We start from the raw sequence: 14,525 nt of genomic DNA, 5'->3' as shown, positions 1-14,525 counted from the left end.
AACAATGTGTTAGTCATTTGAGAAGTACTTAAGGGTATACTATAGAAACAGTATTGATCAGCATTGATTTGGTAATTTATTGGTTTGGTCTAACCCAAATTTGTTCAAAAAGAGAAACTGCCTATTTGAAGCAGAGACTGGTTCCTATAGAGAATAATGGTCAGGCATAACACGGACAGAACAAGCATAATAATCCTACTTATACTTGTCATTAAGTGTCAATGATCCGACATTCCACATTATAAACCATTTTTGTTGTGGAAACTGATGAAGGATGGAATTAATTCATATAGAAAAATATCAAATATAACTTCCTATGAAAGTAAGCAAATCTCGTAACCCCACAACGCCCTTTTACGTAGAGATTTGCATCCAACACACTCTGTAGTATTACCATTTATTCAAAACTAGTCCTCAGTGTTTGCATGTTGGAGAAATATAATGTTGAGGCTATGTTTGCTATGAGTCTTCATGTCACTTGTCAGTTTAACTTTACAGTCTCTGCTGTAAACAAATAAATGTAACAGATGTGTGGACAATGTGAGATGTGTGTCCTGGATCGAAGCTGGGGATGGGCATTGCAATTCTCTGATGTCTGAACAGTATGAGACGACTGCATTGTGGCATCAGTGGCCTGCTAGCTGTGTGGTGCATAATTCAACAAAAATCCATAGCTCCCTATCATTACAGTGGGGTCCATTTCCTGGTAATGGAAGGGATATTTATGGCCCATCCCTCCCACCACTCTCTTTTACCACCACTGCAACAAATGGGTGCTTTTAGGACGTGGTCTTTTGAATAGGAGTCAAACATGCTTTTTCCTCATTTGCCTGTGGAGTTGTGTATCTTTCCCTTTGTAAAATCAGCGATTGGGCAGTGTGATAGGGGTAGTCCTGGAACATGCAAACTCAGGCAAATCTATCAAAGGAGGATGAAGGAAGAATAAAGGAGATGTGGGCATTTTAATGCTGCAGTGACAGCCTGCATCTTCTGGCTTTCTCTTATAGTGCTTTATGTCTTTCGTCCTCTAAAGATAAAATTAAGAGTAACAAGAAAGGTGCATTCTCCTCCTGTTCTAAAGAATCTTTTCAAGGTACTGTTTGACCTGATTTTATCTGCTTTCTGGGATTTCAGACAGTGGTTTACGCATGATGTGCTGTATACTGTAGGGAAAGTTAAAAAGTATTTGATGAAAAGTAATGGATAAATTACTATTATTATTCTACATCTGCAAATTTAAGTATATGATTTATCTTTGATGCTTGTTACGCTATAAACATGTCAATGGCAACTCATTTTAACACTTGACTGGCAGAAACTGAATCTGAGAAACATGGAGTACACTTTCAAAGCAGTAACCAAGAATCCTGGAATTATAATCTGGCGAATTGAGGTAATGTAACAATAAATGCCAGTGTATTTTCAAAAGGTTAGATCTATATCAATGTATTAGCAATTCTCCAAATGACAGATTTCTCTTTGCCACAGAAAATGGAGTTGGTGCTGATCCCTGATAAGTCATATGGTAATTTCTATGAGGGTGACTGCTACATACTGCTTTTTGTAAGTCCTGAAGCATGATAAATCCCAAAGGATGTTATATCAGGGTCTTAACCGTCTACAGTCCTGTATGATCTGCATTATCTGTTTGTATATCCTGTTTATTTTGCACGATTGGCTATTGGGCTTTTTATGTTTCCATAAAGAGGTTTTGTGTCATTGACAAAAACGTTCTCTCTCTCCAGACTAAGAAAGTAGGCAGTTCCCTGTCCTATGATATTCACTTCTGGATTGGGTCTCAATCCAGTCAGGATGAGCAAGGTGCAGCTGCCATCTACACAATCCAGCTGGATGATTTTTTGGGCTCCAGTCCCATCCAGCATCGAGAGGTCCAGGAGCATGAGTCTGATGTCTTTAGAGGCTACTTCAAACAGGGAGTCATGTGAGTCTGCTGTCCAAAGTAGTTCAAAAATCTATATAATACATGTTCTATGGTCAAAAACACAATACAATTTCTAAACGAAAAGAAGACGTAATGTAAAAATATATATATATATATCTCTGCTTGCCAAGCTATAAAAAAGGGGGAGTGGCTTCAGGAATGAGACACACAGAGACCAACAGCTACGATGTCCAGAGACTACTGCATGTGAAAGGAAAGAAACGGGTCACTGCCAATGAGGTCAGAAACATAAGCACAGACAATAAGGTTCTAATTGCATGAAATACTGTAAAAGCACTTGTGACATGTATCTTGCCCGGTTTATTCAACACTGTAGGTGGAGATGAAATGGAATAGCTTTAATATTGGAGATGTCTTTTTGTTGGACTCTGGAAAGACTATCATCCAATGGAATGGACCAGAAAGCAACAGACAGGAGAGGCTCAAGGTATGTTTTCAATTGGTCTAACATCTTAAGGGGTATGCCAACATACATACAGTAAATACATGAAAGTAAATTGTAATTCTATGAAACTCTAAGGGTATGTTACTGGCTAAAGACATTCGAGACCGCGAGAGAGGAGGTCGAACGGAGATTGGTGTAATTGAGGGTGATGCAGAGGGAAATTCCCCTGATCTCATGGAGATCCTCACTAGTGTCCTTGGAGAGAGGACTTCCAAGCTTTCCATGGCAATACCTGATGACTTAGTGAACCAGGAGCAGAAGGCCCAGCTTACCCTCTACCAGTAAGTTGACGATCCATGTACAATCTTTCCTCTATCTTAAGTCCTGTTTGAATTGCTTCAGAGCTTAAAACGAATCTTTAGAATGTGTAGAGAAGAAGTTTGACTGAAGCTTGACATACCCCATATTTATGTGTAACATCTCTTACAGTGTGTCTGATGCTGAAGGTCAGATGAAAGTCACAGAGGTAGCTACCAGACCATTGGTTCAGGACCTCTTGAATCATGATGTGAGTCTGGAGCATTTGCAGGTTTTTAAAGATCAGTGTGATAGGTCAAATAGTTTAATCAGACAGACAAAAGGCTTATATTCTGAGTGTCTGTATAATAACTAAATGTATCCACAGGACTGCTACTTCCTTGACCAGGGTGGGGTGAAGATCTTTGTATGGAAAGGAAAGAGAGCGAATAAAGCGGAGAAGCAGGCTGCCATGTCAAGAGCTCTGGTGGGGAGCAGAAAGATCAATTAAACTTTTGTATAATCTTTACAAATCATTGCACATTTTTCAATAATTGATTTGGTATTTCAATTTTCTTTTTTAAATGATGTGGAGTTAAACTTACCCCTGTATTGGAACATCACATATCACACTTTCTTTCTCTGTATTGTCATTGTTTATCACTAAGTATTATCACACTGACAATGGAGCAACATAAGAGGGCATTTAACTGTGTCCTTTCACCTGTGAGCAGGACTTCATCAAGCTAAGGAACTACCCCATCACTACTAACATTGAAACTGTGAACGATGGAGCAGAGTCAGCCCTTTTCAAGCAGCTGTTCCAGAGCTGGAGTGTGAAGGATTTAACTGTAGGTCTGGGTAGGGCGCACACGGTGGGAAAAGTGGGTATGTATATTTGCTTAAACTTAAATGTGTATATCATTATACCTTATTATCTGTTAGGTCTTCTTTACACATCATGTATTGGTTTTTATCAAACTGAATATTTAACTGATTGTTATCTGATTTTGGGTTTCAGCACATGTAAAACAAGAGAACTTTGATGCCACACGGATGCACATAATGCCACAAGTTGCTGCACAGGAACGTATGGTAGATGATGGCTCAGGCCAGGTGGAGGTAATCTATTTTCTGTTGTCCATTAATGCCATTTGCTTATTTACAATAACTGTCATTCTTAAAACCTACAGACCACTTGTGAAGACATACATTTTTATAATACAACTGCAAACCACACAGCATTCTAATTTTCCATTCTACAATTATACAAACTCCTATGTGTACAAACTATGTTCTTGGTTATATAAGGTGTGGCGTATTGAGGATTTAGAACTGGTCCCTGTGGACCCCAAGGGGTATGGCTACTTTTATGGAGGAGACTGCTACTTGGTTCTCTACACCTATGAGGTCAACAACAGGAAGAACTACCTGCTCTACATGTGGCAGGTACTCTGTGGTAATAGGTGTCACATTCACTGTAATTTAGGTTTGCAGTTTATTTAAAATTCCTACTTATTGTATCGGTATAACAGTTACTTTATTTAATCCTAGGGACGCCATGCATCTCAAGATGAATTGGCAGCCTCTGCATTTCAGGCTGTTAGCTTGGACCAGAAATATGGAGGCCAGCCTGTGCAGATCAGAATCACCATGGGCAAGGAGCCCAGACACTTTATGGCCATTTTCAAGGGTAAAATGGTTGTTTTTGAGGTGAGATGCTAGTCCTAATCAAGTGAATCAATTATGTTTGTTTCACTTATAGTAAAGTGTACTACAGGTTAATTATGTTGAACTGTTGTAATTGGAGGATGAGATGCAGGATTTGTAACTTCTTAATTAATTTATTTGTAATTCTTTATTTATTCTACTTCAGGGAGGCACATCCAGAAAAGGGGGCACTGACCCGGAACCACCAATCAGATTGTTCCAGGTCCATGGTTCTGACCCTTTAAACACTAAAGCCATTGAGGTTCCAGCCTTAGCTGCTTCGCTTAACTCTAATGATGTCTTTCTGCTGAAAAGCCAGACAGAGATGTACCTGTGGTGCGGAAAAGTATGTGTATATGTGTGTTTGAGTGAGAGAGAGATAAAAAGAGAGAAAGATTGGAAGGTTAGTACAGAAGCTTTGGTTGTAGCAATGTCTGATTATCTTGAATTGCCAGGGATCGAGTGGGGATGAAAGAGATATGGCAAAGGAGGTCAACTCTGTCATTGGTCGGCACTCAAAAAATCAAGAGATTGTGGCTGAGGGGCATGAGACTGTTGAGTTCTGGAACGTGCTTGGAGGGAAGGCACCTTACGCTAGCGACAAAAGGTAAGATTAGGTTTAACCTGCACAGTTTATTAAGTAATACTAGTTTGGTTTGTGAAAGTAATCCCTCTTTTGCTCTCTCACTCTCTTCTCTGTGTTTGTGTTTGCCCGTGTGTGCACATGCTTTCAAAGACTGCAACAAACTGTTTTGGACCACCAACCTCGTCTGTTTGAGTGCTCCAATAAGACGGGCCGCTTTATTGTGACAGAAGTGACCCAGTTCACCCAGGATGACCTCATTGAGGACGATGTCATGCTTCTAGACACATGGGACCAGGTACAAAGGGTTCAGATCACACTCAAGATACATAACATAAACATTAGCACCTAACTGTTAACATAATATATTAAACCGTACTATGTATAACGTATAATGTTCTGTATGCAACTTAATTTGGGTGTCTAGATCTTTCTATGGGTGGGTAATGAGGCGAATGAGGTGGAAAGGAAGGAGGCAGTAGTCAGCAGTCAGGAGTACCTGTCTACTCATCCAGGATCCAGAGACCCTGACACTCCCATTGTATTAATCAAACAGGGCTATGAGCCCCCCACCTTCACTGGCTGGTTCACTGCCTGGGACCAAACAAAATGGAGTGTAAGTAAAAACAATCCCTTTTCCGATCAAGGAGGAAAACAAATTTACTGCAGCTTTAGGATGCAGGCAGGTCACAAAGTACTCTTACTTATGCATCTCTCTCTTTGTAAGGGAGGAAAGACATACGAAGAGATAAAAAAGGAACTTGGCAATGTGTCAACCATAGTTAGGATTACTAATGTAAGTATGATTTTATTTTAATTGAAATTTGCTTTTGTAAGAAGGGATTTAAAGAAAGTTCTACCTGGAATATCCTTTGCATTGGAAAGTCAAATAACCTTTTTAATATACCTCACAGGAACAGAAGATCGATGAGACCAAGAGGAACTTTGAGCCTTATCCACCAGATGAGTTGATCAATAAACAATCCAATGAGCTACCTGAGGATGTGGATCCTTCTCAAAAGGAGGTAGATGTGTGGTGTCTTGCCAAATACTTAGTTATATATCAATGATACACTCATAATTTAAGTGCTCTATATACTCTGATTGACATCTCAGATTCTAACATCTGATTTTGTTTCACTCTGTTTTTCAGAAACATCTCTCAGACTCAGACTTCAAAGTCATATTTGGAATCTCTAAAGATCAGTTTGCATGCCTGCCGCAATGGAAACAAATCAACATTAAGAAAGAAAACGGATTGTTTTAAGACAATCATATGTTCATTTTATACCAACTTCCATACTTGGTTCACAATTCATTCAGTTTTTACTTTGCTACAGAGTTTTGAATTGCAACTTTTCAGTGGAGACAAGAATAATTAGCAAAGATAATTGTTATTAAATGTAGCTTTACATTTTCAAGAATTACCCTTTTAATCTAAACCTAATCATGCCACAGAAAAACATTTAAAATACTATATTCTATATTAGTCAGTACAAAATGGTGGTGAAAATATTGTGTTTTGAATAATTGCTTTGTTTAAGTTATAAAATGCATAACACGAACAATAAAGATCTAGCCACCATCACGATATTTACACCTTATTTACCACATAAAAATATGTGTCATGATATGTTGCAACCATTGATTGTAGCTAGTGCAACTGTTGCGTCGAAGGGCGTGTCCATCAGCGTCACCTCAACGTTGTTACGCAAACGCCTGCTTGATGCTTGCGTGTTTACTGACTGAACAGGAGAGCTACCTTGTAGAGAACAAACACAACATACAGTAGCCTGCTTTGTGTTTAACAACTTAATATTACAAAGAAACTCTAGCTGCAGAATTGTACTGAAATACTAACATCGGGTAAATACTTTTTCAAGTGGTGTTAAAATTCTGTGTTATATATTCTGTACAGTTATCTCGCTTATTAGTAGTTACAGTAGCTCTAAATAATCTGGCAAACATTAGCTAGCTAGTTAGATACTGTAGCTAGCTAGTGCCAGCCAATGGTCATCTACAGTAGATAACGCTAATTATCGTTGACGTTATCCATGTTTTTGCTTTAAAATCAATCTCAAATGTATTCATAATGTTTCTACATAAAATATACGACGGGAAACCTGAAACAGTAACCTTAACATTAGCTATGTCAGTCCTATGTCAGAACTTGCTTGTCGCATTGCTAGCTAAATCGGCTAAACTAAGGCCTTGTTGCGACAGCAACCAAGCTAACCACTGTCGTAGGCAGCTAGCTCTAGAAGTAGTATGCAACTAAAGCTAACTAACTCTTGTGTTTAAATGTTAAATAACATGAAACCTTATTTAATAATATGATTGTTTTTTTGACCGTTAAGAAATTATGGTACAAGCTGAATTGTTTGCACGGATAGACAGGTGTTTCCTAAATTCAGAAATCACACAGGGGTAGACTAAATGTAAGATACTTATGATTGTCACAAGTGTGACTTCAGATTACGAAGCAATTTATAACAAATTTGCAAAGACGTACTGGTATATACTAGGTTCAAATTAACTCCTTAGTTATAGTTAATAAGCAGGCACTGCTAACAAGCTGGGTAATAATGGTTTGTTTTGATATAGTTAGACAGGTAACTGGCCTATTTAGTTTTTTTTTTTTTTTTTTTACTAAGCAGGCAGAGACCATAGTCGTGTTTTCAGACGATGACGTTTTTCTATACATTTTTCAGAGTATTGTTACTTAATCAAAACACGGAGAAGAAATATTCTTTCATTTGTTGTCAGCTCTTCGTTAGATGAATTGGTTATTAGGGTAGAAGCACAGGATTTGGTGTTTGATATTGTGTTTTTCCTTACAGACGTGATTTCACTTTTAACAAATACAATGTCTGTTTCTTTTAGGAACCTTCGATCGTGTTATAGAATCAACCAGTCAAAATGAATGTGTTCGATAGAAATATAAATTTTGACTCCCTATTTAAATTTTCCCAAATGTAAGTATTACAGACTAATCACAGCATATTCATTGTAATTAAAAGTCACTCACACCACAAATGTAGCTTACACCTTTCACATGTGACTGTCTTATCAGTCAAGAGTTCTCAGATTTCTTTTTTTTTCTTCATAATTTGATTTCAGTAGTGAGCATGTTAGTTAATTTGTTTCTGCTGTTCTTCTTGATTATGATCCCATTAAGATGTCTTCAGTGTCCCTTTTCTGTTGAAAATGTCCTATTTAGACATCAATTTTCTCAACAAATGATAGAACCCAGAGAATAGGACTAATAAAAAACTGTCAACTGGATTCCAAAATAAGTTTTGGCTTTATTTCACCCTAGCTCGCGGTCCACCCAGCTGCATCTGAAGAATGTGTACTCCAGCCTGGCTCTCTGCATGTTTGTTGCTGCTTCTGGAGCCTATGTCCATGTCGTCACCCGACTCTTCCAGGTAAACAGGAATGTTGATTGAAAGTGGACTAACAAGGCATACAGTATTTTGACTTAATTATAACCAGAACACTTTGATGTGTAATTTAAGGGTGGGCTGTTGACCATGCTCGGCTCATTGGCAATGATGGCATGGCTAGCCATGACCCCTCATAGTCCTCAGACTGAGAAGAAGAGACTGGGCATCCTAGCTGGGTTTGCTTTCTTTACAGGTAACAAAATAGTTAACACTGAATTGTTAAATATATTTAAATGGCCCTGATACTAATATAATATATATATTTTTTTACTTCATGCAGGTATTGGTTTAGGCCCAGCTATGGATTATGTCATAAGCATTAACCCAAGGTAATAGTATTACTATACCAGTGTTATTTCACAAAAGGATTTCTATCAATGTTCTGAATCTTTTCCTGATATCTGTACTTTGCTCCATTCCCTTTACATTCCCAGTATCATTGTGACAGCCTTCCTGGGTACCTCCATCATTTTTGTGTGCTTCACTTTGAGTGCCCTCTATGCCCAGCGCAGGAGCTACCTCTTCCTGGGAGGTAAAAGCACCAGTCTGCACCCACTTTGTGAATTAACCTACTTTAGTTATTTTAGGTCCAGTTTCCCAGACATGGATTAAGCCTAGTAAAGTAAGAGAAAAATTAAATGAAGATCTAATTGAAAATGGTTTTAGTCTAGGACTAGGCTTAATCCATGTCTGGGAAACTGGGCCTTAAAGTCAAGTGAGACCGGTGGTTCAGTAATAGTAACAGGGCAGAACACAATTATATTGTGTACCATCAGCATTTCTCCCTTTAATTTCTCTATGCTACAGGAATCCTGATGTCAGGCTTGTCCATTCTCCTCCTGGTCTCCATTCTGAACATCTTCCTGGGATCTGTAATGTTGTTCAAGGTAAAAGACAAAACAACACCAATACAACATAAACATCCCTCCTACATGTCACATTCACTAAACAGTAAAGCAGAATACATTTTATGGGATTTAAAAGTCTGGGCCATACAGACAATCAACAACAGAAGGAATCTGGACTCCTCTCACCAATACAGCTATTTCCATTTGTTAACTTATTTTTTTTCGCCCTTTCAGGCTCATGTATACCTCGGCCTGGTCATTATGTGTGGGTTTGTGCTGTTTGACACACAGCTCATCATAGAGAAGGCAGAGATGGGAGACAAAGACTACATCTGGTGAGTAATATACTAATACTTTGCTCTATGAGTTTCTATGGTTGCTACTACATTTTAATATAGTTACATATAGACCTAATTAAACTGAGGTACTTCCTTCTGTGAGTACATTTACATTTAGTCATTTAGCAGACGCTCTTATCCAGAGCGACTTACAGTAAGTACAGGGACATTCCTTCCGAGGCAAGTAGGGTGAAGTGCCACAACGTCATTTTGCACGGCGGGGTATCGAACCGGCAACCTTCGGATTACTAGCCCGATTCCCTAACCGCTCAGCCAGCTGACCCCTTTAGGACACTAATTGAGCAGAGGATGCAGGAAATTGAACAACAATGTAATGCTCTCATCTCAGCAGTCTGATCTCCTTTGCTACTCAGTCATGGTAGTTGCTGTTCCCTTACTGTTGCTGCTGATGAAGCATCTAATGAATGCGAGAAGGAGGCACCTTACTGTATAGTACACTGAGGCTGTCCTCTGCTACTTAAAAAGCCCTGTCCTGTCATCTGAGGTCACAAGGGGAATGTGCATTATATGACATGTCTCATCTGCTTTTGCACTATAGAAAAGGCCTGTTCTTAGTGGTTGTATCATTGATGGTTTCCTCTATTAATCCCACTGCAGGCACTGTGTGGATCTATTCTTGGACTTTGTGACCATCTTCAGAAAGCTCATGGTTGTGTTAGCCATGAATGAGAAGGTATAGTATTATAATATAGAATTACAACCTCCAAATTCAAGTTTGCTTTTCTTCTTCAATTTTCTGTTATCTTGAGAAGAAGCCCAAATTAAATATTTGTTTACTATTGGTCTTGTGTGTGTTAATTTTTATACCTGTGTTTTATAGGAGAAGAAGAAAGAAAAGAAGTAAAGATGGAGAAATCTTTCCAATAAAACATCGGACCTGTAATCCCATCAGGAGTTCTTCTGGTGCAAGATCACTAAATGCTTAAATTATTAATTATATTATTCCCATCATAATTCATTTTGTACTTTGATATAGTGTCTTATTTGTGGGATCAATTGTTTGAACTTTGGTTTGACGGTAATATTTGATAAGATGATCTAGGAGTCCCTGTGTACTCCTTTTTGGGGATAATTTAGTTGATATATTACAGTACTTATCACTAGCCTGTTTGGACAGTTATCATTGCATTGTCAAACAGTAAACATTTCATTCATTTGGCTCTTATAGTTCATCTCATTGAGTAGAAGGTCATTGTCTGGATTCATTACGAAAGGCCACCTTTTTATATACTAGTACAAGTTTCAATTTGTTGCATTTCCTTGCAGCTGTAAATAGGGTGACATTTCCACCACTTTGGCTCCTTTTAACTGCAAAGTTTGCTGACAAATCTGTGTGTACCTGTCCTAGTAGAATAACAGCTACATACTCATGGATTTGGGCTTAACAAAGAGCTTTTTGTCTTTAGCTATTTTTCTTAAATTAACCATTTTTGGTTTGATAAACATATTTTCCAATGCTCTACTGTTTCCTGTTCATATTACATAGATGTTTGCTTTTTGTGGTATTTTTAGTGAATATTGTGTAGAATGCAGGGTGGTGTTATTGGCTGCAGTGTCAGAGTAACATTTACAATTTTACTTTTACTTACCTAAAACTATTAGGTTTTTATGGCATTTTTTCAGATTTAGGATTATCTAAACAAAACACATTTATTTGTGTAGGAAATTCACTCAAATTATTTTATATGGTTTCACAATAGTTAAAATCTGCATTTATAGTTTTACTGAGAGGGTATGGAATTCCTGCCAAGTCTAACCTTTCCAGACAGTTTTGTCATGATTAAAGCACATGCATTACCATGCAATTAGTAGTCATAGTTCTTTAAAAATCCTGAATCATTAGCTAATGGGTGAGTTTTCTCTATATAGTAGCAGTAGCAGCCAAAATGCAGAAATATTTACCAACAAATCTCATCTTCATTTATTTTCTCATATGTCTGACATCAATGAATGAGAGAACAATGAGTCAATGTTCCACCCTGCTGCATTTATAAGGCTTTATTTTCTTAGAAGTGCCAATTACACCACAAGTTTAATAAACTATCTATTGCTACTCAGTTGAAGATTATACTGTTAGCGAGGTAATCTGCATATCTGATACTGTGAAGAAAAATTGTTTTGCTTTTACAGGGATTGCTGTTGTAATTTTGCTTGTAATTTAATGTAAGAATATACATTTGTTAAAATAAACTAATGGAGAGGAATTGTCATTTTACTCAAACACAATTTCACAAAACCATATTCTGAACATCAACATTTCCATAGTTTCAAGCCAAAGTAATATATACATTCACAATTTAATGTCAGCTAGTTGTTTTAATGGAACAACAGCAGTATTTTGGTTTAAAACACAGCCTCAGTACATTCATAGATTTCTCCCCAGGTTGTAAATGTAGTATCCCCAAAGAACCACATTTCAGTACATCCATTGTGTTCAAACATGTTGGTGTGTGATGTCAGAGTAGTATTCCCACTGTAATGGTGATAATCATCAGTGTAGTAGAGACGGCAGGTGAGTGAGGGGGTGCCATTGAGATCCTGGGGGGGTGGGGCCCATTGCAGAGGTGTGTATTGCAGCAAGTGATGCAGACCGACCCTACCCGACCAGGGACACAGAAGGGCTGGTAACCAGCAGAAACGATAAGACAGGTGGTGTAGGAAGCACAGGCCTTCCTATGGGACACACCTTGAAGAGACAAAGTCAAAAACTGACCTACAATATCAGGAAGGGAATGCAGTGAAACTTCTGTGGATGTCACATTTCAAAGCTATCATCATGCGTAGAACATGCAAACATTATTTTAATCGACTATGTTGAAAACAAGTGGACAGTTTTTACAAGAATACACAAGATGAAACTTGAAAAGAGATCAGACATGCTCACCATTCTCACCCACAATCACCTCTTTTTGGCAGGCATCCTGAATATTTGCTGTGCAGTTGACAATGAATTTAGGATCTGTGCAGTCATTGTCCAACAGGGTCTCTTCACAGTGGTAACACTGCATCTGTAAAGGCCAGACTGAGACATGCATACAATCACTGTACATTTTTTGTTATTTGTCTATGATTTTATGTCGTTTTTTAAAGCCAATGTTTTCATGGTCTCTTGCAGAATTTTTATTAGGAACAGTTAGGATTTTTCCACAAGAGGGAGCCAAATCCTTAGGCTGTTGAGTTGCCTCCTTGTGGCTCTAAATGTTTGGTGGCTCTGAATTAACCTGGGAACCAGACAAATCCGCCAGCTCGGCAGGTGCGTCTGGCCACTCTTCCATACAAACAGATTTCACTGCGACCAGAATCTGATTGGGCCAATAACAATAGTTTATGATATGGAGAGATGTGAAGTACGTAAGTAGATTTTTCTGGTATTGGTACTTTACTTCACTGTTAATTGTTCTGACAACTTTTTACTTTCACTCACATTTTTTACACAAATATCTGGACTTCCTACTTCTTACATTTACAAACCAGGCTCATTACTTTACTTTTAATCTGTATTTAGTGGCATGATCAATATAATTTCTTGTCATTGCGTGCCTTTTTTGAACACTGTGAAAGATTATCCATTGGAGAGAAATCGTGAAAAAAGAATGCACTTGGATTCAATGAATTATAGACTTTCTCAAGGCATGGTGGTTTTGTGTTGCTTGTTGGAATTGATTGGCCGATTAATGCACGTTTAGCCAACTCACAAACACCAGCCAGCTTTTCACCAGCTACACCATCTAAAGCTAACATTTTCTTGCACATATGTGAGCGGTGTTTATACTGAGGTGTGAGTTTAACTAATTAAACTTGGTTACGCTAACTCCACTAAATTCATTTCTGCACGACATAGTGACCCCATCTGGAAGCACTAAGCCAGTGTATCCCGGTCACGGTACTACTGACACGTCATTGCATTGCTCCTCAGAATCTTTTTCTACTTACACTTCACGCCCTAGGATTACAATGGGTCGTTTGACTCACGCACTTGACCACCTCTCACAAACATCACTTTTGCCAGACCAGGTTACGCCACCAAAATGCTGACATTTTAAATGGGCACTGGTTGGTACAAGATAAAGCCGTTATACATGCTTGTCAATTGCTATAGCCTAAACAATGTATTAAATATTAGGCTACTCTAATCTAAGGTGTAATATGGTGTATATGCGATATGCTCAGTAGTAGGCAACAGCGTACCTTATGGCTGGCCACTGAAATAGGTAGCCTATATGCACTTCTGGTCATTGATCATCTGTAATATCTTTATGCACGATGTATATGGCGCATTGGATTGAAGCGTAAATAAAGAAAATGTTAAATGTTAAAAATAATAATAATTTGCAAATAAGTTTGAAATGATTTGTTGCGTGTAAAGGCATAATCAAGTCAAGTAGTCCCCTATTTTTGCTGCAGGAGATTGATGCCACAGGCAAAGGATAAACAGGGTTTAAATGGTCTACACACAACACATTGTGTGCAAATATTTGAAAAAAGTTAAGACATTTAGCCTACCTGAGCAGAGCACGCATCCACATAACGAAGCAAGAATAGCCAACGACTGCATCTTCCATTAACTCCATCAAACTATTCGTCTAATGAAAGGATAGGTTTTGCTTAATGTGTTTCTGTGTCCTAATGTGTTTCTGTGGTTCTTACATAGCAACACCAGCCAAAGCATGCACCTGAGGTTTGGTTGTATCTGAACTTTAATGTCGCTAGAGCGCTCGCGTGCTCTCTGATGGGCAGACGTCACGCAAGTGGAACAATCTGAAAATCCGTAACGAGATAACGGAGACCCACTCATCAAGTCAGTGTCTTCACGTAATATGTTTCTCATTTAAAAAGTGTGATATACATAGCCCGTAGGACTAGATCTTGATAAATGACAGTTGATCCTATAGCAAACAAGCGGTTAAACAAAACGTAGCCTAAATAAAACTCGC

General features: G+C 38.3%; 3 protein-coding genes across 3 annotated transcripts; 2 read left to right on the top strand and 1 right to left on the bottom strand.

Moving 5' to 3' along the window:
- The first annotated feature begins 908 nt into the window (after positions 1 to 908).
- avil (advillin) lies at positions 909 to 6,556 on the top strand. Its single transcript, XM_062467298.1, has 20 exons — positions 909 to 1,093; positions 1,316 to 1,393; positions 1,489 to 1,563; positions 1,746 to 1,942; positions 2,074 to 2,182; positions 2,280 to 2,390; positions 2,484 to 2,689; positions 2,838 to 2,916; positions 3,034 to 3,132; positions 3,380 to 3,533; positions 3,667 to 3,767; positions 3,957 to 4,094; positions 4,200 to 4,358; positions 4,522 to 4,701; positions 4,811 to 4,962; positions 5,092 to 5,236; positions 5,366 to 5,554; positions 5,666 to 5,734; positions 5,853 to 5,963; positions 6,092 to 6,556. Exons 2-20 carry the CDS (start codon positions 1,334 to 1,336, stop codon positions 6,203 to 6,205), a joined length of 2,448 nt encoding a protein of 815 aa, XP_062323282.1. The 5' UTR covers positions 909 to 1,093; positions 1,316 to 1,333; the 3' UTR covers positions 6,206 to 6,556.
- A 100-nt stretch (positions 6,557 to 6,656) lies between these two features.
- Positions 6,657 to 11,795, top strand: tegt (testis enhanced gene transcript (BAX inhibitor 1)). The gene is made up of 10 exons (XM_062467311.1): positions 6,657 to 6,804; positions 7,822 to 7,913; positions 8,258 to 8,366; positions 8,457 to 8,577; positions 8,665 to 8,713; positions 8,819 to 8,916; positions 9,192 to 9,271; positions 9,467 to 9,567; positions 10,189 to 10,264; positions 10,412 to 11,795. The coding sequence occupies exons 2-10, from the start codon at positions 7,858 to 7,860 to the stop codon at positions 10,433 to 10,435; spliced, it is 714 nt and encodes a 237-aa protein (XP_062323295.1). The 5' UTR covers positions 6,657 to 6,804; positions 7,822 to 7,857; the 3' UTR covers positions 10,436 to 11,795.
- Positions 11,268 to 14,325, bottom strand: LOC134024707 (ly6/PLAUR domain-containing protein 1-like). The gene is made up of 3 exons (XM_062467322.1): positions 14,095 to 14,325; positions 12,476 to 12,613; positions 11,268 to 12,277 (listed from the first exon to the last, which is right to left on the bottom strand). The coding sequence occupies exons 1-3, from the start codon at positions 14,144 to 14,146 to the stop codon at positions 12,048 to 12,050; spliced, it is 420 nt and encodes a 139-aa protein (XP_062323306.1). The 5' UTR covers positions 14,147 to 14,325; the 3' UTR covers positions 11,268 to 12,047.
- Between the last annotated feature and the right edge of the window lie 200 nt (positions 14,326 to 14,525).

The sequence above is a fragment of the Osmerus eperlanus genome, chromosome 1 (genome assembly GCF_963692335.1).
Source record: "Osmerus eperlanus chromosome 1, fOsmEpe2.1, whole genome shotgun sequence".
In the NCBI taxonomy this organism is placed as follows: domain Eukaryota; kingdom Metazoa; phylum Chordata; class Actinopteri; order Osmeriformes; family Osmeridae; genus Osmerus; species Osmerus eperlanus.
Note: the sequence above shows the minus strand (reverse complement) of the source record. Positions and strands in the feature narration are given on the sequence as shown.